The 20840-nt window shown below is 39.9% G+C and overlaps 1 protein-coding gene across 1 annotated transcript in view; it reads left to right on the top strand.

Moving 5' to 3' along the window:
* Window positions 1–14038: 14038 nt before the first annotated feature.
* The window catches only part of ERICH3 (glutamate rich 3), a 91114-nt gene continuing 84312 nt past the window's right edge, over window positions 14039–20840 (top strand). The window contains 4 exon segments of the mRNA XM_065886272.1: window positions 14039–14156; window positions 15255–15452; window positions 15639–15722; window positions 16659–16760. Coding sequence (XP_065742344.1) covers window positions 14039–14156; window positions 15255–15452; window positions 15639–15722; window positions 16659–16760 — 502 coding nt within the window.

The following is a 20840-nucleotide window of genomic DNA, read 5'->3' as shown; positions in this document are numbered from 1 at the left end:
GAGGAAACCTGAGCGTCTAGAAATTGATTCCCTTCAAACAATCCTTGCCTGGGTTCCCCTAGGAAAGTCTCTGGGTATCCCAGGGGAGTACATATCCCAGTTTATAAACTTCTGGTTTAGCACAAAGGGTGCTGTCAAATGCAGGATGCTGTAGCAGTCCATACTTCCTTTCTCCCAGTCTACTGAAGAAAGGAATCTCTAGCTGTAAGAAGTAGAGACTTCCCCAACTTATCTTGATTATTAATAGCTATGAAAAGTTTTTCAGGGAGACAAGAAAATAAAACATTTCTGACTCAATTTTCAATTCTAAAGTCAACCTCAAATAGTCTTGACCTGGGGTGTTTATGTATTTTCAAGACTTTTAGTTTCCAGAAATATCATTTTCAATGAAAACTTCAGATTCTGGAATATAGTACTTAAATAATCTTTTAAACTTTAGTTGCTAATTTTGGTACAGACCAAGAGAAGTAGGATGCAGACTGAATTTCCCTCCAATGGCTTACTCAGTTCCCCACACAAATAGTTGAAAATATTGTATGCTTTGGAACGATTCCATAAATGTCCATCAGTTTAAAATAAACTGTCAAATTAGGTGGGGGTAAAATTTGTGAAAAAGAAAAAAAAATAGGATTCCACATCCATACTGGTTTGCAAGTGTCTTTCATCAACTTTCTCTAAACTTGAAATCCCAAATCATCTATTATGAACATGATTTATGTTTTTAAAAAGGATGAGGAAAGAGGAGGATCAGTTGAGTCATTCAGAGCGAAACCCTTGGCACTACGGAAAAGGACATACATTTATGCTTTTAATTAAAATAAACGATTTAAGGTAAATGTATTTATCTATACTTATCTCATTAATTTAATTTTTTGTTTAAGTGATCAGTTATTGGTCCTGATGTTACCGACCAGTGTACTTGGTCTCCTGAATCAATAGAAATTGGTCAGAGGCCAGACAAGAAATTCAGGCAAGGCTTTACTGGGGCCCCTGCTGCAGGAGCGGGGGGTGAGAAAAAACAACAGATTCCCATGCTCGCTAGCTCCCTAAGGGGGGGCTGGCGAGCTTGTTCCTTATATGGGGTGAGGGTAGGGGTGTGTCCAGAGGTCAGGCCAGAGGGGTGGCTTAGGTGTTTTGCCCACCCCTTAGGTGGTGTTGTGTGCAGGGGACATGTGCAATACCCTGCTTTTGCTCTGGGCTCTTCAAAAGTGGCAGCTGGGATTTTTGGTCTCTTTGTATCTTTTGTCCAGAATTTGCCCCAACTGCGCATGCATGCCGTTATTTTTAGTCCCATATAGTTTCTTTGTATTTTGTTGCTAGAGGAAAGGTGTGTCCAGGTGCAAGCATTGCAGCACTGCAGCAAAGGGCCCCAGGTGCCAGCCTGTCTCAGTCCCCCCTGAGAGACTCTACACCCTTATTCTTAAGCGGTAAGGGGCCAAAGCTGTCTTTTTCTGAAACTTCTTCCTGCTGGACAGGGGCCGCAGACCCTAGCCTACCCTAGAGGTGTAGAAGTCCCTTGTTGACTGTTCCAAGGACCTGTAGGGACCTGGGCCACCCTCTGCTGGAATGGGTTGAATCCCTTGAGCAATCATGAGCCTTACTTCAAACTGTTGGAGCCTAGAAGACACAAACTCAATCAAAAGGTTAAATAAACAAGGGCTAGAAAGGGGAAGAACAACAATAGCCATTAAAGGGCCCAAAAGGGAAGGAACCATGTTAACTTTGGGAGGGTTTTTATTTTTTAACTGTTGACCAGAAAGTGGAGGCGATATTGCCCCTGCCAAAATTGTGAAACCACTCTGCCTGGGCGTATATTTCCTTCATATTAATTTTTACCTGTTCCGTCGCATTGATCCAAGCGCAGCAGGAAGTATTAGTTATCGCACAAACTCTACCTTGTTCTACCAGAAGGTAATCAGGGGCCAGACAATTGTCAAGAGCCACATCAGCCAAGGAAACAAGAGAGGTCCCAAGTCCTGCTAAGGCTTCAAATAGGAGCCAACTCACTACATCCATCGTTTTACTTACCTGTTGATGGTGCCTGGCTTTTGAATAGGTATCTCAGCTCTTCCACTGGTGTATTGTTCATCTGTTGTGACCTGTGGGGTTTCTGGAGGTAAAAGCTTTAGTCTGGACAAACGTACCCAACTAGATACCCCTTGCAGTTTGACAGCAGCAGGGGTGGTTAAAGTTACTTTATAGGGGCCCTTCCATTTTGACATTCGTTGGTCTTCGGGGGACCCCTCTTTCCAGGTTTTAAGAAGAGCTTGGTCCTTGGGGTTTATTTGTAAAGGAACTGCTCCTTCCTCTGTATTTTTAGTGGGAGCTGTCAGTACCTTGTTGGCGTAGTCCTGGATTGCCTTCTGAACTTGTCCTACATTAATAATATATCTTAGGGCCTCGTTCACTTCCTCATCCAGTAGAATGTTAGTAGTATGAAAAGCCTCCCCCACAGGTTGTTTCAAATGGGCTAAGCCTCAGACCACTCCTGGGGGCTACATAGACCCTGAGGAGTACAATAGGAAGAAGTTGGTCCAGGGTTCATGAGTGTCTTGGCAGAACTTTGCTAGGTTTTCTTTAAAGTATGGTTCATTTTCTCTACCTTGCCTGAAGACTGGGGATGCCAAGAGGTGTGTAGCTTGTAGTCTATCCCTAGGGCCATTGTGAACCCCTGTGTGATTTTGACTGTAAAAGAGGGCCTGTTATCACTCTGGAGGGACTTTGGAAGTCCAAACCAAGGATTTATTTCTTTTAAAAGGGACTAACAGACTTCCATAGCCTTTTCAGATTGGGTGGGGAAGGCTTCAACCCATCCTGTGAAAGTATCAACAAACACCAGAAGTTATTTATATCCTGATCGTAGGGGCATTTGAGTGAAATCTAACTGCCAGTCTTCCCCTGATATGTCCCTCGGCACTGAATTGGCCTGAGTAATGAAGTGGGGTTTGGATGGGTCTGTGGGTTATTATGGGCACATAAATCGCAGGCAAGCGTTACTTGTTTTTCTGTTCTTTTAAGCCCCTTTCCTGAAAAAGCCTTTTGCATCAAGTCCCATAGTGCATCCCTCCCATAGTGGGTGGCATCATGTAAGCTCTTAGTGAGTTTCCATTGTTGGGCCTCAGGGATTAGAACCTTATCCTCCTTTTTATACCAGCCTGTGCTTCCCTTCTCATAGCCCCATTTCTCAGCATTTTCTTGTTCCTGTGGGGAGTACTGGGGAAGGCTAGGGAGCTCAAGGGGGCCAATCACTAGAGCCATAACTTGTTCAGGTTCCTGCAGTTGAGCTGCCTGTTTTGCAATTTGATCAGCTTTGCTGTTCCCATGGCTCACAAAAGATCCATCCCTCTGATGGCTGCTACAGTGGGTTACTGCTACCTGGGTTGGGAGATGCACTGCTTCTAAAAAAGCCAGAATCAAATCTTTATGTTTTATGGGGGAATTTCTAGAGGTTAACATTCCTCTTTCTTTCCAAATGGCAGAATGAGCCTGTAGCACGTGGAACCCATATTTAGAGTCAGTGAAAATATTTAACTTCTTATCCTTCCCTAATTGCAAAACTCTCATTAATGCACTTAGTTCAGCCTTCTGGGCTGATGGCTGGGGTGGCAGGGCCTTGGCTTCTGTGATTTCGTCTAAACTAGCTATGGCCTACCTCGCCTTTCGGGTTCCCATTTCTACAAAACTGCTCCCATCAGTAAACCTTTCAACCTCGGGGCTGTCAGGAGGCTCATCTAGAAGATCAGACCTGCTGGAGTAAGTTTGTTCTCTGGTCTCTATACACTGATGCGATAAGTCTCCACCCTTAGCCACTGGAAGCAGAATTGCTGGGTTCAGCATTTGGCACACCTTTAAGGTAATGTCAGGGGTGTCCATTAGGAGGGCCCGATATCTTGTTAACCTTCCCCCCATCAACCAGTGATGTCCTTTGACCTCCAGCACAGATTGTACCTGATGAGGGGTTAACAGATCTAAGTGTTGTCCCAGGTGAGCTTGGAAGCCTCATTAACCAACAGGACTGTGGCTGCCACTGCCGGCAGGCAGCTTGGCCATCCCAGGGCCACTGAGTCCAGTTGTTTTGAAAAGTAAGCCACTGGTCTCTGATCCGATCCCAGCTTTGGGGTCAGGACTCCTAGAGTTATCCCTGCCCTCTCGTGAACTTACAGGGTAAAGGGCTTGTCCAAATTTGGAAGCCCCAGTGCTGGTGTTCTACTCAACTCAGTCTTTAGAGTCTAAAAGCCCCACTGATGGTCCCTATTCCATCAAAGGGGTTCCCTTTCTTCTCCCTTTAGAGCCTCATATAGGGGTTTTGCTATTAGGCCATAATTTAGAATCCAGGTACGACAGAACCCAGCCATCCTGAGAAAGCCTCAGAGTTGCCTCTGTCACCCAGCTCAGAAAGATTACCGGGTTTTCATCTGTCTCCTGTGTAACCTCTCAGACCTTATCATAATTTACAGGCTTCACCATACACCTTCTCATTTCTTCTGATAGACAAGTAATATAATGTCTCATCCTAGCCTGGCCTACACAATCTTCATAGTGCCTGTGTGGGTCATGTTCTGGGATTGCATCCCCACCCACCTGATAAATTTGGTGGTATGGATTGGTGGCCAGTAGGCCATCTGCATGTTCCCTGGCCTTTCTCAGTATACGCTCCTTTTCATCTGGGGTGCAACAGTGGGCCAGAATAACCATGATGTATTTGGGAAGTCTGTCAAAATTTTTAAAAGTTTTAAAACGCCCGGTTAGATAGGATCATAGGTTGCTGTGAAACAATACTTATTCCTTGGGCTAAGGTGAGGGAAAAAAAATCAAAATTAAATATAGATCACTTCAAGGCATAGGAACTCACACAATCTATTATTAAAAGCAGCATTCCAGGAAAACTGTGTTCTCTTATGAGAGAAACCAAATCCAGTCTTCTATCAACCTACTCTTAATAAAATTCATTTTCCTAATTAAATTTAATCCAGCCTTAGAAAGTCCTGACCACCTACGAAATTCTTTAACCAATGTTCCTTTTTCTCAAACCTTCTGCAACTTCATGTAGCCATATTATATCCCGTATTCTTTTCCCATTCAGAAATATCCAGCTCTAGGAAAAAATCACCCTTTTTCCTTTAACAAAATATATTTCCATTCCTCATACCTTCTTTTCTGAAAACACACATCCTACTTTCCTTAAGCGGCCATGAACTTTTACATTAGCATTCCGTAAATTGGTAGAAAAACATCTCAAGACGGCACCAGACAGCTTAATTTCTGTCTCATAAGAAGATAAAAGTAAGTAAATTTAGACCTATTTAGCAATTAATGTTCCAGTATTTTCTCTTATTTGAAATGGCCTGAATATTCAATGAATTCTTATAATTAAACTTAATTTAGTTTCAAATTACCAAAATTTGGAGAGACTGTTTTAGATGGACGTTTCCAAAACATAATTATTCCTATAGAGTTTACCAAAAAGTTCTTATCCCAGTTACATTTACTTAAAAATTTAATCATATCAGTTTATTTTCCTGGTTGACAGATTTTATAACAGAAACAATATGCCCTTATTGACTTCCAATAACCTTAGGTACAATGAAAGTATTATACTTAATGTTGATGGCTCTAAAGGCAGGTCTGTATTAACTAAACCCACAAGCTAAAGCCAGACAAACCAATTTCTACAGAACCAGAGATCTCACAGTTTTCCCACTTGAATTTAAAATAGCCCCTTTTTTCCCTTCAGGGTGGGGGACTATAGATGAATCAGGTAGTTCTTGGGAGCCCAGGCAGAATAGTTACATTGCAAAGGGAGAGGAGAGAGATGCAAGCCCCTCCCCTTTCCTTTTTGTTCTTTAAAATCCCGCTAAGTAACCCCAGGCTGGTGTCTCAGATAATGTGGGCTGTGTTTGTATTTCAAAACTTGCGTGCTCCACTGTGCCCACAATGTCAGCAGACACTTGCGGGAGCAGTTGGACAGACAAGATTACATAAAACAAAGATACCAATGACAAAACTTAAAGACACACACAAGAAGTTTTTAGGATGAAGGGGATGGGAGTGCAGGTATGAGGACCAAGGGAGAGGTAAAGGAGGAGAGGTGATCAAACCTGGAAGCCAGCGAGCTGTACTCCGTCTGTGGGACTGCAACCCTCAGGTGGGACTCTCACCCACACGTACACCAGTTTATAGAAATCTGCCACCTCAGCCCATTCCCAGCAGGACTTCTCTTGGTGGCAGGAAAATAAAGGTGAGAATATTGGGATGGTCAGACTTCCAGCCTCTACAAGACATGAGGTTTGAACCTCTATCACTCCCATAAATCTCTGGTCAGGGAGAGCCCGCTGGACCAAGGTGTGAGGCGAGCCTCTCCCACCTCTGTTTGTTGCCTGTCAAGGTGAGCCATTGCCGGATGAAGGGAGCATGGTCTTACAAGCTGAGAGGAGTGATGCTTTTGCTGTCTGATGTCCACTCTCTCAGAAGGATAGGACAGAAGTAAGAGAAAGGAGAGGACAGAGAGAGAAATAGAGAGATTTCAGGAAAGGGAAAGGGACAAAGGGGAAAGGAAAAGTGGTGAGAGAAAAAGGACAAAGGGGAGGGGGAAAGCATTGCCTGAATTAGGGTACTGAGGCCTCCAGGGGCCAGGAAGGCAGACTTACCAAATGTGGTGACGCTGAAACAAGAGGTTCAGGTGGCCACTTGTCACCCACAGGGAAGCTGCCTTTGGTGGTCCCAGAGATGCCCAGATCCTCTTCTGGGAAGGGAACAATAGTCCCTTCATGGTTGCCACAAAGTATTAGGTTGGCTGAAAAGTTTGTTTGGGTTTTTCCCATAAGATGTTACGGAAAAACGCGAACGAACATTTTAGCCAACCCAATATGTTACCGACCAGGGTTCTTGGACTCCTTAATCAATAGAAATTGGTCAGAGGCCAGAGAAGAAATTCAGGCAAGGCTTTATTGGGGCCCCTGCTGCAGGAGGGGGGCGTGAGAACAAACAACAGATTCCCATGCTCGCTAGCTCCCTGAGGTGGGGCTGGCGAGCTTGTTCCTTATATGAGGTGAGGGTAGGGGTGTGTCCAGAGGTCAGGCCAGAGGGGTGGCTTAGGTGTTTAGCCCACCCTTTAGGTGGTGTTGTGTGCAGGGGGCGTGTGCAGTACCCTGTTTTTGCTCCGGGCTCTTCAAAAGTGGCAGTTGGGTTTTTGGGTCTCTTTGTATCTTTTGTCCAGAATTTGCCCCAACTGAACATGCATGCCATTATTTTTAGCCCCATATAGTTTCTTTGTATTTTGTTGCTAGAGGAAAGGTGTGTCCAGGTGCAAGCATTGCAGCACTGCAGCAAAGGGTCTCAGGTCTCAGCCTATCTCACTGACCGCATTGAACAAGACTTGGTTAGTATCTTCAAAAGCAAATTATTTGAGTGTATGGACACTGAACTTTGATTTTCCCTTAGTTCCTTGCTTTCACCTAGCTCCATTGTTCTCAAACTTAAGCATACAAAGAATTACTGAATAGTGTGGTATACCCAAAACCATGACTATAGTACTTTATTAATTAAAGTTTTAAGGGTAATTTTTTACCATATAGTACATTTGTATCTTGTGCTGACTAAAAAAGTCAACCCAAATGTAAGACCCAAATCGTTGCTTTTATAGTGAGCCACAAGAAACATACTTTAAAAGTGAAGACCATTTCAAAGTGTAGATGTATGGATCTGGATTTTTTAGTAATTACTCATTGTCTGGCAGGTCTCCTCTCACTTATTCTTCTTATCTCCTGTCCCTTTTGTATGGTTAACTCTTTTTTTTTGGTCTATGGGCAGATTACCGTGAGGTACAGTTTTTTCTTCTGCCCCGTGCTCTGGGTACTCTCTTTATAGAGTTTCATTATCCTCTTCTCATCCATCCCAGCTACCTGAATGGATGTGGCAGGATCTAGAAGGTATCTGTTCCCTCTTTGGATGGATCATCAGTGATCATTTTATGGTTGTCAGCACATAATTCAGAATCAAAGTGCAGCAGCTTGCGTTTCTGTGTACCCAGGAAATATATTCTTTGTTACTTTTGTCTAAATCCATGTTACATACTTAAATTGATCACCTTTCTTTTTATACCTGTGTTTTGGACTGAACTGTGTCTCTTCCCTCCTGTGCAAATTCATATGTTGAAGTCCTAGCACCCAGAAGCTCAGATATGACTATATTTGGAGGTAGGGTCTTTAAAGAGTTAATTAAGGTTAAATGAGGTCATTGGGGAGGGCCCTAATCTAATATGACTGGTGCCCCTATAAGAAGAGGAGATTAGGATACAGACATGTACATACAGAGAGAAGACTATGAGAAGATATAGAGAGAAAATGGCCAACTGTAAGCCTAAGACAGAGGCTGGAGCAAATCCTTCCCTCACGGTCCTCAAAAGAAACCAGCCCTGTTGACAACATGATGTTGGACTTCCAGCCTCCGGAACTGTGAGACAATACATTTCTGTTTAAGCCATCCAGTCTTCAATACTTGTTATGGCAGCCCTAGCACACTAATACAACCTCTTTGTAACTCCTGATGCTTGTTTTTCCCCACTTGGTCCTGCTAAAGCTGAAGATGGTTTTTAAGAGAAGTGTAGGGTCACTGAGAATAAACGATTTAACAATATGAGGGTCATAGGGAGTGGAGATTGGAAGCCAGAGGTTCAAAAAGGTAGATAAAAATAAAAGCAAATGGAAAATGTGATTAAAGGACTAGTGAGGAGAAATAATTACGGCAGTAAGTCAATGATCTCTACTGGTAAGTATTAAGCTTTTCTTTTGTTAAGTCTGATTAGTAATCAAATTACTTCCCACCTCTCCGTCTGACACCACGTGGGGTAGAAAACTGAACCTTTTAAGCTGGTGATCCATTTTTCCATGACTGTTATTATTTTCTTATAATAATAATAAATATTTATAAATTAATGAAAATTCTTGGGCAAAATATTGAAACAAGGGAAGACACAGCAGGGAACTAAACAGACAATATAAATTGCACATAGAAGTTATGAAACAGCATTAAAAACGAAGGATTTTAAATTGACTTGAATCATAATGTTTTATAGTAGCAGTTAATTTGGCATTCTCTATATGCTATGGATTATATTTCATATTTGTGAATATTATGTGGCTCTCACCTTAAGAAGTTGTCTCTCTTCATAGCTTCCTCCAAGATTTTTATAATAATATTGTTTCTGTTGCTTAGATTCAAGTAAAACTAATCTGCTATAAATTAGATTAATAGAAGGGATCTCAAATATCTGGGTACTAGTGACACAAGAGATTTTTAATTTTCCTCCTTGTACTTATCTGTTTTTTGAAAATTTTCTACTTGGAGCAGAAAAATTCAAAGAGGAAAGTAAAAATTGCTTGAAATCCTACCATCCATAAATAATCCTAGTTAGCATTTTGGTCATTTTCTTTCTTCTCCATTTTCCCGTGCATTATTCCTATTTTTAAAGTGATTATTCCTATTTTAACAAAGCACCACTCTTTTAAAAAGCTGTTTCTAAGACACTACTGTTTTAAAGTTAACCAACAAGTACCATGTGGGCCCTTCCCTCATAGCGTTCCAGTTGTCTTCATATTTCCCTTATAAACTACAAACTCTTTGAGGGTGCAGACCACACCCCTCTACATCTTCCATGTATCCCCAGGACTTAGCTCAGTAATTGCTGACATATGTCACCTATTTTAGTGATCATTTATGATAAGTCCCAAGAGTATGTTTGCTCATCGATTCAATTAATATTTACTGAGTGCCTACTAAATGCTAGTCAGTAAGCTACCATATTCAGCACGTATTCTGTTCCAGAAATTCATTTGAGTTCTGGAAAAGGCCTGAATAGTGAGTTTTTAAAAAAGATTTAAAAGTCACTAACCTTCATTGAGTTTTGCCATCCTCGGGCAGCAGGGTGATTAGTAGGTATCAGTCAGGAATATGTTCAACGGCAAGTAACAGAAAACCAAATGAATAATGGCTTAAACCATAACAACACTTATTATTTATTTCACAAGTAGTCTGGAGGGAGGCAATTGTATTTTATCGTAATATCAGCATCCTTATCTCTATAATTTTTTGGGTCTTTTCCTCATGGTACCAAGATGACTACCCTAGATCCATGCACAGTAGCTTTATAAAGCCATCCCAAACAGAAAGGAAAAAGATGGATGCAAAAAATGACATTTTTTTTCAAAATCTGGGAGGAGAACATTTCCAGAACTTTCCAGAACTTTTTATACCTTGTTGCCCAGAACTGCGTCAATGAACATGCCTAGTTACGAGAGAGAGAGTGGGAAAGAATAGATTTGACTTTCCTAACTTCTGTGGGCGATAGGCAAGGGAGAAGGGTTTGGGAATGGCTTCTGGTAGCCAGTGAGCAGTGTCCAGCACAGAGCTTTAGTGATGAGCTGTCTGGCTCTGGATGTGGATAGTCTGAGTTCAGATTGGCTACATAGCTGCTGTGTGACCCTACATAAATTCTGTATCATCTCTCTGATTCTTGCTTTTTTCATCCTGGTGGAACATATGTCTGCTTTGTAGGTTGTTGTGAGGATTGAATGAAATACTTTAAAGCATTTAGTACAAGGCCTGGCACATAGTAAGTGTTAATGTGCTAACTTAGTGACTGGTAGCTTAGATGCAACATACATGAGTATGCCCAGCTTTCTGTAGGAGAACTGCCATACCCAAGTTCTGAGCTAGATGTAGAGTTGGATTAATTGGACAAGGCATCCTAGAGAGATTAAATTTCGGGGGGTGAGTTTTGAAAGAGGGGAGAAACATCTGGACACATTTAAGGAAAGTACAAAGTACTCTCTAGTATTATAAAAACATAGTATTATAATTACAATCATCACTGCCAGGGCAATAGTAGCCAGTTGTGACTTTGAATAAGTGAGAGGAGACAATAACGTTGCTTGTTTATTTAGCTGACAAACTCTTGGGAGCAGGCAAGGCATGTGTTTTGCTATAAAACCAAGCAAAAGCTGGCCTGGCCTGAGAAGTCGATACCTCACATTTGGTTTTGTCTTTAACTTCCACTTACTTTCTCTTGCTCATTTTTTGGAACCTCAGATACAATACCAAGTGTGCACACAAGGATTTTCTTTTTTAACTGAAAGGTCTTTGCCTTCAATTCTAAGTCAGAAATTAATTTCAGATTTATTTCTGTTCATCTCCTAAACCTTTTCAAAAGTGAGTTTGAGTATTTCTTCTCCTTGAAATTGGAATCTCTGTCTTGAACTGCCAGAAAATGACTCTTTCACCACAATTCACAGGCATTTACATAAGGTTATAACTGTTAAATTCTTTCTTACAAAGCCTCCTTTCCCCTCAGTCAAACTTGAGACGGAGAGCTTTGACCTTGGCTGGAATCTTCCAGAATTGGATGTACGCTTAGGGAGTGGGTGAGGCTGATCTCAGGCTACAGTCTGTGGAGAGGGGTTTGAGGTTCCAGTCCTTAGTGAGGTTGTTGACTCAGGGGAGGGAAAAAGTCTGAAGTTTTAGGGCCGAATGCAAGAGCATGGAGCAGGAAGCAGATCCCAAAGTCCTATGACAGGAACCAGGGGGCTCAAGAAGGAAGCTGGGAGATGGGACCCAAGGAAATTAGGAAAGTGTAGTGGAGAGTGTGGGCAGAAGGCTAGAGCATTGCAAAGGAGATACGAGCAAGGGATTGAAGTATCTGCAGGGTTGGAACTGTCTGAAAATTGTCCTTATTTTTTTTTTTTTGTTCTTCTAAGTGAAAAGGAATGATATTCCAAAAGGAAACTCAATGTTTCATTTAAAAAATATGAGATAAGCATGCTACAGTAGAGAGAGGAATACTTTTGGAGTCAGAAATACATAGGTTCGAATCTCAGTTATGCCTTATGTGAACTCAAGAAGTGAATTTCTTTGTGTCTCACTTTCCTCATTCAAAAATGGGGCAAATAAATACCTCCTTTGCAGGACTGTTGGCACATATTTGAGACTCCGTGAATGGCAGCTGATGTGTATTTACTTTGATCTTTGCACAAAGCATATGCTGCTTGTCTTTTTTTGTCTGTTTTTCTTTCTCTAGTTTTATTTTTCCAGCCTGTTGAGATATAATTGACAAATAATGCCATGTAAGTTTAAGATGTACAATAGTGATGATTTTAAATATGTATATATTATGAAGTGATTACTATAATAAGATTAGTTAACACATCCTTAAGATTTAATTCTCAAAGTACATCAACCAAAAATACATAAATATACAGCTCAAAATAAGCAGAGATAACCTAAACTAATTGGAAGGGAAAACTAGGAATGTATTTCCAGACCATAAATCACTTTCTTGTTCAATTAAACTAATTTATTTTAAATAGCATCCTGTTCTTAAATTCATGAATTTTTACAGTAAAAATGAGCACTGATCCACCTATTCATAACCCCGTAAATGAGGCTTCCCCTTTAAAGAAACCATGATCTGGACAACTGAGAATTTTTATAAAAATGGAAACTCTAACCCAGAGCATTTTTACTTCTCCAGAAAACTTACTTTTCTTATCTAATTCAAGAATTCAGGACAAACTCAGGAAACTGCATTATTACTTTGACCTTGACAAATGCTAGAAGGACTAGTGAGATATTATGAGTACTTTTTTAATGATTGATCATTTAAAATTTAGTCAACCTCTTTAACCTTTGACCAGATGTCCTTACTGTTTTAAACCTTACTACTGCACATAAGAATTATATTTTAGAGGAATGAAAAGATTTTTAAAGGGGTTGATTATATTACCCTTTCCCACCCAACATGTGTGGTAGCTTTATTGGTGTTGCCCTCATTCGTGGCTGTTTGTTTTTGTTTTATTTTAAATGGGCTCTTTGCACCTATCTAAGATTATATTCCAAGGTCAAGTATCAATAGTGATCAGATTTCTAAGCCAAGACAACCCACGAAAGCCTATTTGACATATAATACGTAACTGATTTAATTGAAGATTTAATAATACTACAGAACTCAACTCTCTTTGGTTGTGCTAATTCTATGGTAAATAATTAACAAGTTTCAACTTGAGTATTGGGAATTTGTGCTCTGTCTCTCTGGGACATTTTGTATATGATCTTCCCCCTTCTTAGCTTGAGTCTGGATGGCACCTCTGCCCCTGTCATCACCCATTTACATTTTACTCCCTCCCTCAACACTTGACTTGTCATTCAAGACCCAGTTCAGATTTCAGTTCTTCTGGGATACCCATCCTGTGTGGGCATAGTTCATTTGTTTGTGAAATGGGATTAAAAATCTGATGCATAGAGTGTTTTGAAGATTAAATGAGTTCATGCATGCTGGGCGTGATAAACCATTATGATTGTAGCACATCAGACTATCCTGCCGTTACAGGCATACCTCATTTTATTGGGCTTCAGTTTATCGAGCTTCAAGGATAGTGTGTTTTTTTTACAGATTGAAGGTTTGTGGCAACCCTCCATGGAGCAGTTTATTGGCACCATTTTTTCCAACAGCATTTGTTCACTTCATGTCTCTGTATCACACTTTGGTAACTCTTGCAATATTTCAAACTTTTTTATTATTGTATTTGTTACCATGATCTGTGATCAGTGAACTCTGATGTTACCACTGTAACTGTTTTGGGGCTCCATGAACCAGCCCTGTAAGATGGCAAGCCTAATTGATAAATGTTGTATGTATTCTGACTGCTCTACTGACCGATGGTCCCCTATCTCTCTCCCTCTCCTTGGACCTCCCTATTCCCTGAGACACAACAATATTGAAATTAGGCCAATTAATAACCCTACAATGACCTCTGAGTGTTCAAGTGAAAGAAGAGTCATACATCTCTCACTTTAAATCAAAAGCTAGAAATGATTAAGCTTAGTGAGAAGGGTAAGTCAAAAGCCCAAGGTGGGCTGAAAGCTAAGCCTCTTGTGCCAAACAGTCAGCCAAGTTGTGAATGCAAAGGACAAGTTCTTGAAGGAAATGAAAATTGCTACTCCAGTGGACACATGTATGATAAGAAAGTAAAACAGGCTTATCACTGATATGGAGAAAGTTTCAGTGATCTGGATAGAAGATCAAGCCAGCCACGACATTCCCTTAAGCCAAAGCCTAATCCAGAGCAAGGCCCTAAGTCTCTTCAATTTTATGAAAGCTGAGAGAGGTGAGGAAGCTGCAGAGTTTGGTTCACGAAGTTTAAGATGTCATCTTTATAACATACAAGTGCAAGGTGAAGCAGCAAGTGCTGTTGTAGAAGCTGCAGCAAGTTAACCAGAAGATCTAGCTAAGATAATTCATGAAGGTGTTGCCCTTTTTTTTTTTTCTTGCTTTACCATTGCTTTAATGCACTTTAAAATTTATCTACATTAATTGGGAACAAAGAGATAAAAATAGACATTTCTTTGTTTTTCATAAATAACTACTCTCCATATTTGATAAAAATCTCAAAGCATTATTTTAACTTCCCACAAATATAATACATACAATTTTTTGCTCTGAAATAATGTCAGCAAATTAAGTATCTTGGCACTAATATAACCACACACAACTGCTTTTCTACTGACTTCCAGGAACAAAACAAAACCAGAAAACTTTAGCTACACTAAACAACAGATTTTCAATGTAGACAAAACAGCCTTACATTGGGAGAAGATGCCATCTAGGACTTTCATAGCTAGAGAGGAGAAGTCAATGCCTGGCTTCAAAGCCTCAAAGGACAGGCTGACTCTCCTGTTAGGAGCTAATGCATCTGGTGACTTTAAGCTGAAGCCAATGCTCATTTACCATTCAGAGAATCCTAGGGCCCTTAAGAATTATGTGAAATCTACTCTGCCTCTGTTCTGTTAATGGAACAACAAAGCCTGGATGACAGCACATCTGTTTACAACATGGTTTACTAAATATGTTAAGCCCACTGTTGAGACCTCCTGCTCAGAAAAAAAGATTCCTTTCAAAATACAACTGCTCATTGAGAATGCACCTGGTTACCCAAGAGCTCTGATGGAGATGTATGATGGGATTAATGTTGTTTTCATGCCTGCTAGCACAATATCCTTTCTGCAGCCCATGGATCAAGGAGTAATTTCAATTTTTAAGTCAATTATTTAAGAAATATGTTTAAGAAATAAGATTCTTATTATTTGATAGGATTCACTATTCTAGATGTCATTAATAACATTTGTGATTCATGGGAAGAGTCAAAATATTAACATTAACAGAAGTTTGGAAGAAGTTGATTCCAACCCTCATGGATGACTTTGAGGGGTTCAAGCCTTCAGTGGAGGTGTGGTGAAAATAGTAAGAGAACTAGAATTAGAAGTGGGGCCTGAAGATGTGACTGAATTGCTGAACTCTCATGGTAAAATTTTAATGGTTGAGTTGTATCTTATGGATGAGCAAAGAAAGTGGTTTCTTGAGACTGAATCTACTCCTGGTGAAGGTGTTGTGGAGACTGTTGACAGTAAAGGATTTAGAATATTACATAAACTTAATTGATAAAGCAGTGACAAGGTTTGAGGGGATTGACTCCAATTCTGAAAGGAGGTCTCTGAGTAAAATGCTATCAAACAGCATTACATGCTGCAGAGAAATTGTTCATGAAAGAAAGAGTCAATTGATGTAAACTTCATTGTTGTCTTGTTTTAAGAAACTGCCACAGCCATCAACCTTCAGCACCCAGCACCCTGCAGTCAACATCAACATCAACATCAACGTCAACGTCAACATCAAGGCAAGACCCTCCGCTAGCAAAAAGATTACTCACTGAAGGCTCAGATTGTGGTTAGCACATTTTTTTAGCAATAAAGTATTTTTTAATTAAGGTATTACTTTTTTTAATATAATGCCATTGCACACTTAATAGACTACAATTATGTTGTAAACATCACTTCTTTATGCACCAGGAAAGCAAAAAATTCATGTAACTCACTTTATTATGATATTTGCTTTATTGCCATAGTCGCCTTATTGTGATGATCTGGAACCAAACCCACAATATCTCTGAGTTATGCCTGTATTTCCTCTTGGTTTTAAATAATTTGAGGGCAGGGACTTTGTAACCTTACAACAGCCCGGGGCCTGTTACCTGATAAGCACTCTGTATTTGTTGCATAAAATAATTGTATGAAACACCTTCGTGTCTGGCAGCTGGCATGCTGACCACCCTCCTCTCAGTTTTATCCTCTGGCCTTTGAAACACAGTGGAATCCTCCATGCTTCATATGGGGATTCTGGAAGTGTGTGTGTGTGTGTGTGTGTGTGTGTGTGTGCGCGCAGGAGTATAGGGTAAAGACTGGGACCATGGTGCTTTCTCACCCCTGGGCCTTTGCATATATTCCCTTTTCCTAGAACAGTCAAGTTTCCTCACCCCCTCTTCACATGGCCTGGCATTTATTATGTTTCCTTCTACTGGCTCAGACTTCATTTCATTTCTGGTTTTTTGAATTGTCCCCCTACTCTCAAGTCTTGATGTACCTCCTCTGTGATCGCAAAGCATGGTGTGTTTACCCCTTTCTGAGCACAGGCAAATGTATATATGGTTCATTTAAGGATAAAACTTTGCTAAACACTACAGTAGCGAATGATGCCATGCACTGCACTAGGTGCTTTACTGGCTTTGTCTTATTTAATCTTTAATAGAAGCTCTATTATTTCCCCCCTTTTACAGATGAAGAAACTGAGGATAATGTGATTAAACAACTTGTTGAAACTTATAGAGTAAAAGTAGCAATAGAAGACTTAAACTATCTCTCTGTTTCCAGAGGGGGGGGTGAGTGGACAACCCACTGGTAACATGGTCTCAAAAATGATTAGAAACAGCAGGACATTTTTAAAAGAACCAGCCCTTGTGAAACTAACTTAAACTTTGGTGGACATAAGCAACAGAAGTGTGATAGAAATTCTTCAGTACACTTTTAGTTTTTCCCCTCATGTGATATATCAAAAGTATATTTAGAAAACACAGCACTTTTTTGCCAAGTGCACAGCTGCTTGTGGACCTGCCCATAGGTGTTTGTTGATTATTCCCTGACAGGTCAGCCCCATACCTAGAGCTGTCTACCATGATTATCACTGACCCAGCAGAAGGGCTGAATATTAAATATGAGCATAAAACTAGCTTTGGAAAATATGGGCATCCAGAAGCACATAGAATCAAAGTTCAATATTCTTTTAGTGAAATTGAATTTTGTTTACAAGTAATTCGAATGAGAGTTGCCATAGAAATTGTCAGATTAGATTATGAGAAGGGAAAAAAGAGGCTTCCCAAATGTAATCAGCTGTGACATCAAGGAGTGGCAGTATTGGTACTACTTGGTGATATTTTGCCTAAGCACTCTTTACACTATTTACAATAGCCAGGACATGGAAGCCACCTAAGTGTCCATCGACAGATGAATGGATAAAGAAGATGTGACACATATACACAACGGAATATTACTCAGCCATAAAAAGGAATGAAATTGAGTTATTTGTAGTGAGGTGGATGGACCTAGAGTCTGTCATACAGGGTGAAGTAAGTCAGAAAGAGAAAAACAAATACTGTATGCTAACACATATATATGGAATCTAAAAAAAAAAAAAATTGGTTCTGAAGAACCTAGGGGCAGGACAGGAATAAAGATGCAAACATAGAGAATGGACTTGAGTACACGGGGAGGGGGAAGGGAAAGTTGGGACGAAGTGAGAGAGTGGCATGGACATATATACACTACCAAATGTAAAATAGATAGCTAGTGGGAAGTAGCCGCCTAGCACAGGGAGATCATCTTGGTGCTTTGTGACCACCTAGAGGGGTGGGATAGGGAGGGTGGGAGGGAGACACAAGAGGGAGGGGATATGGGGATATATGTATACGTATAGCTGATTCACTTTGTTATACAGCAGAAACTAACACACCATTGTAAAGCAATTATACTCCAATAAAAATGTTTAAAAAAAAATCTGGTCATACCATTTCCCTGCTTAAAACCCTTCACTGCTGTCACAAAACCATCCAGTCCCAGGAGCATGGGGCACACCGTCTTACAGGCCCTTCTGTTGATTTTTAAACAATTTTCCTTTACTGAGCCAAAATATCCTCCCAGAATTTTCAGTCATCATCTGTGATGGTCCTACCTTCTTAGCATCCTTTACAGGCTGATTGTTCACTTATCTGATGCCCTACATGCCTTTCGTTCCCCGGGCTGAGCTCCACTGGACAGTTGTGCCTCATAGAACATAGTTCAGTTTAGTGATTAAAGCAGAGCAGTCCCTCATTTGAATCCTGAATCTGCCTTTAACTAGTTGTGAGCTAGTTATCTAACTACTCTACATCTCAGTTTACTCTTCTGTGAAGAGGGAGGATAACAGTACTTTGCAGGGTGGTTTTGAGAGTTAAAATACATAGTGCATGTTATAGAGAGAGTTTACGGTACACTACAAAAAAGGGAAATGATCAATAAATACTAGTGATAAAAATGGTTTGTTTCTGGAACTTTCCTGCTGGTCACCTTTCCTCCAAACAGCCTCATTCTCTCCCTTAATTTGGATATTATGTTTCTATTAATGAATATTTTTTAAGTGGCCACAATTTTTGTTGTTGTTGCTATTCAAAGATATAAAATTCTTAAGTCTCCAGAGAAGAGCTTGGAGGCTCAAATCAGTTCTTATAAGGAACTAGTCAACCTTGGTGTGTCTCAGGCCTGCTGATTCCCCATGCACTGTTTTCCTATTGCCTCATCTCTGAACATTGGAAAACTATCTTGCCAGCAGTCAGCATAGTTTGGAGGCTAGTTTTGTTTTTACTGGTCACTCCAAACCATCATATTAAAGGCATAAATAAAATAATATGATGGTTCACATCTGGCTGCATCGTTAGAATAAACTGAGAGATTGTAAATCAATATTTAACATAATTGCTGAGATATGGCAGGTTAGGATGCAAATAAAAAAGAATGAAGAATGTAATATAAAATCATTTATACAATATCAGTTCAGTCACCCTCTATAAAGTGGCAGGCAGCAGAGTTTCATGGTTTAACTTTAGTTGGCAAAGAGTTTTCTTATAAGGGCTTGGAAGATAATTGACCCTTATGTCAATTGTTCTTCTGTATCGGTCGTTCTTCAAGTTTCCTCAAAAGGTTTTTTTCCTGTCTTCCTGGGAACTTTTTCTTCTAATGCAATTTTGTAGCACACTGCAAAGGCACTTATTTGACAAAACCAAAACAACAAAACTAACATTGTCAGCAATGTGTGCTCATCCACACTGAGCATTCTGCATTAAAAAAAAAGTCCAAATATGTAAAGCATGCTTTTGGGTCTGTTTTGTTATAGATTATTTTCAGTTATTATCCTGAAGAAGAAGAAATGTGATTCTTACACAGGGATTTTTTTTAAAAAGGTTATAGGTCAAGGAATTGGACCAATATATTTTGTTTTTATTAACTGATTAATCATTCATTCAACCAGTTTTGGCTGAGTGTTTACCGTGGGCATGGCTCCATTCTACAACTTGTAGAGAAGCATACAGGAAAGAATCTTATATGAATCTAAAGGGAGTGATTAAACATGGGTGAAAGAAATTCTGGTGGAAGGTAGCAAGACAAGGACCCTAGGAAAGGGATAGGGACAATTTTATGGGAACTCCTGTGACATTCTGCATTTTCTTTTTGAGGACTTTGATCTGAGTTTACTGATGAATCATGCCTATTTCTAGAACCTCAGTTTCCTGAATATAAAATGAGGGAGTTGACTAGACCTTTTCACATATGAATTTCTATAATCCAATGATGTAATAGCTCCAGGTAAATCTATTTCCAGGCCAGGAAACATAGATCATCCACTTCAGGAAGCAGTCACAGCATTTTACTTCATGGTGATAATAATTGTAAAGAGAAGAAGATTGAATTCTCCAGGGTCAGGCATCTTTTAAGGGGTAGAGTTAGAATTTGACCTCAAGCCTTCTGGCTCTAAATCTCATCCTTTTCTTTTACTTTGGGCAGGAAGTATTAGAGATTTATTTGCCTTAAATAGTTACAGGAAAATCATTGCGCCTCTTAAGAGTTGAGGTGTCTGGTCACATATTTCTTAAATTTTCTCACTCTTAAATAACAGACATGCAGTTTTTAATGATAAAAAGCTTTTCTGGTTATTAGTGTTGCTTTCAGATATTTTATTTGAGGAAATTGTTTCAATTTAGATTTTCTTAACTTCTTTGCTAAGACTCTTACTGAGATTCAAAATCTTCAACTTGGGTGGCTTGAGTTTCTTCGTAGAGCGGGAATTCGGTGGATTCTTGCAAATCTTTTCTGATGGACAGTAAGAGAGGTGTTTGGGTTGGTGGATGGAGCTCCATTCCTCATGAACTGTAACATGAAAGCAATCAAGCCACAGTACCCTGTGATTTGTTTAACTTGCTTTCCCAGTACAAGCACTTAATATGTGAGTTGCAGAAACATTTTATCTGCCTGGAAGCCTGCCTTAGCAATGGAAATTTGATATAGACCCTCCTTGGGCACTATCAAACTCTACAAATTGCAGATTTCGTAACCTCTGAAATGCAAAGCACCTCTTCATTAGGCTTCTCATCCTTAGTAATAAAACTGTGCTCATTCACCTAAGTCTCACTTGATTCTGTTAAGCATAAAATAGTGTAATCAGTTTTTCCAGATTGGTAGGTGAGTTAAACCTTTCCATTTGTGGCCATGTAAAGAGATATCTTGCATAACATTTCTTAAAATGCTGCTGAAAAATGTCAGTGTATTTGTGGGAGTCCTTATGTTTTTTTTTTTTATTAGGGATAGGAAACAGTTGAATAAGAATATGAGCCCCTTTGGTCAAATACTACATACAAAAGATGAATTTCTGGATT

This window comes from Phocoena phocoena, chromosome 1 (assembly GCF_963924675.1).
Source record: "Phocoena phocoena chromosome 1, mPhoPho1.1, whole genome shotgun sequence".
Lineage (NCBI taxonomy): Eukaryota > Metazoa > Chordata > Mammalia > Artiodactyla > Phocoenidae > Phocoena > Phocoena phocoena.
Note: the sequence above shows the minus strand (reverse complement) of the source record. Positions and strands in the feature narration are given on the sequence as shown.